The sequence below is a fragment of the Sinocyclocheilus anshuiensis genome, unplaced genomic scaffold (assembly GCF_001515605.1).
Source record: "Sinocyclocheilus anshuiensis isolate Anshui unplaced genomic scaffold, SAMN03320099.WGS_v1.1 scaffold2232, whole genome shotgun sequence".
Lineage (NCBI taxonomy): Eukaryota > Metazoa > Chordata > Actinopteri > Cypriniformes > Cyprinidae > Sinocyclocheilus > Sinocyclocheilus anshuiensis.
The window spans coordinates 63397-65256 of NW_015547816.1; the positions used below are offsets into that span (position 1 = coordinate 63397).

At 31.2% G+C, this 1860-nt stretch overlaps 1 protein-coding gene across 1 annotated transcript in view; it reads right to left on the reverse strand.

Annotated features, from left to right (window-relative positions):
- Positions 1 to 1860, reverse strand: part of LOC107704625 (FERM domain-containing protein 4B-like) — a 29979-nt gene that overhangs the window by 14038 nt on the left and 14081 nt on the right. Inside the window, exon 11 of the mRNA XM_016507602.1 lies at positions 1129 to 1205. Coding sequence (XP_016363088.1) covers positions 1129 to 1205 — 77 coding nt within the window. The remainder of the gene's footprint in view (positions 1 to 1128; positions 1206 to 1860) is intronic.

The window sequence follows — 1860 nt, forward strand, 5'->3', positions numbered from 1 at the left end:
TATACATGCATGCTGTTTTATGGAATTTAATTATTATTTAAAAATCTTATATTTATATAAACTATTTTATTTAATTTTTTTAGATTTGCGAGTTGAGATCAAGTCATAAACAGTTAAAGCAAGAGATATAAACTACCACTCCGAAGGTTTGGGGTCAGTAAGATTTTATTTTGAATAAATTAATACTTTTATTCAGCAAGGATGCATTAAATTAAGTACAAAAATAAATACATTTCAGAAGATTTCTATTTGAAATAAATGTTGTTTCTCTGAACTTTCCATTCATCAAAGAATAGAAAAACACAGGTTTCCACACAAATATTTGGCAACACACCTGTTTTCAACATTGCTAATAATCAGAAATGTTTCTTAAGCAGCAAATCAGCATATTAGAATGATTTCTGAAGATCACGTGACACTGAAGACTGGAGTAACGATGCTGAAAATACAGCTGCGCATCAGCAATAAATTACATTTTACAATATATTCAAATAGAAAAGAGGTATTTAAAATTGTAATACTATTTCAGAATATTACTGTATCAAATGAATGCAGACTTGTTGAGCCTAAGAGACTTCTTACAAAAAACATTAAAATATCTTACCGACCCCAAACGTTTTCATACACAATGCATACTAAGACATCTTTTAACATTTACTAATCTTTTAATAACTTTTAATACATATTAATAATAAACTTGCATTTATAACATTAAGAGGCTTTATTATTTAACCCTGTCAAAATGTTTTCAGAATCTTCAAGGTTTTATTTTTAACATTTTCTTTTTCTTGTTGCATTATATAAGGCTTTCTGAAGATCACGTGACACTGAAGAATGGAGTAATGATGCTGAAAATACAGCTGCGCATCAGCAATAAATTACATTTTACAATATATTCAAATAGAAAAGAGGTATTTAAAATTGTAATACTATTTCAGAATATTACTGTATCAAATGAATGCAGACTTGTTGAGCCTAAGAGACTTCTTACAAAAAACATTAAAATATCTTACCGACCCCAAACGTTTTCAACAGTAGTTTATATATGGTGGAAAGCAGCTCTCATATGATCACTTATACACATACACAGATCCAAGATCAGTCTTCAAAACCACCTTTTCTCCTCACCTGTGAGGGTCATTCACCTCCACAGCAAATTTCTTCTCTCTGAAGTACAAGTTCTCCAACTGCTTCCACTGGAAGAGCTAAAGCAGGACAAAACAACATGTGAGAGAGAGTTTCACGGGCTGATTTCTAGAGTCCAGGTGCTTCGCCGACTGCACCTCACTGCAAAATGACTCGCTACACGTCAACCTGGCAACCGCTGCAGTACTGCATGTAACCACAACAATCCGCAAATTATATTCATTTATGATTATTCCATTATGATTTTAAGAATATGAAAAAAAAAAAATGTAATGCGAACAATACAGAGGAGGACATTATTAGTACATGATTAAATTTCAGGCCTTTCTGAGATCGACAGACATGGTCATTATAAACTGCCATTGATGACATGACGATTCTTGCATGAAGATTCTTTAAAAAAATCCTCCTTTTGTCCTATTAAATGCATATATAATACATATATTAAATACATATGTGACCCTGGAGCACAAAAGCAGTCTTAAGTCGCTGGGGTATATTTGTAGCAATAGCCAAAAATACATTGTATGGGTCAAAATGATTGATTTTTCTTTTATGACAAAAATCATTAGGATATTAAGTAAAGATCATGTTCCATGAAGATATTTTGTAAACTTCCTACCGTAAATATATTAAAACTTAATTTTTGATTAGTAATATGCATTGCTAAGGACTTCATTTGGACAACTTTAAAGGCGATTTTCTCAATATTTC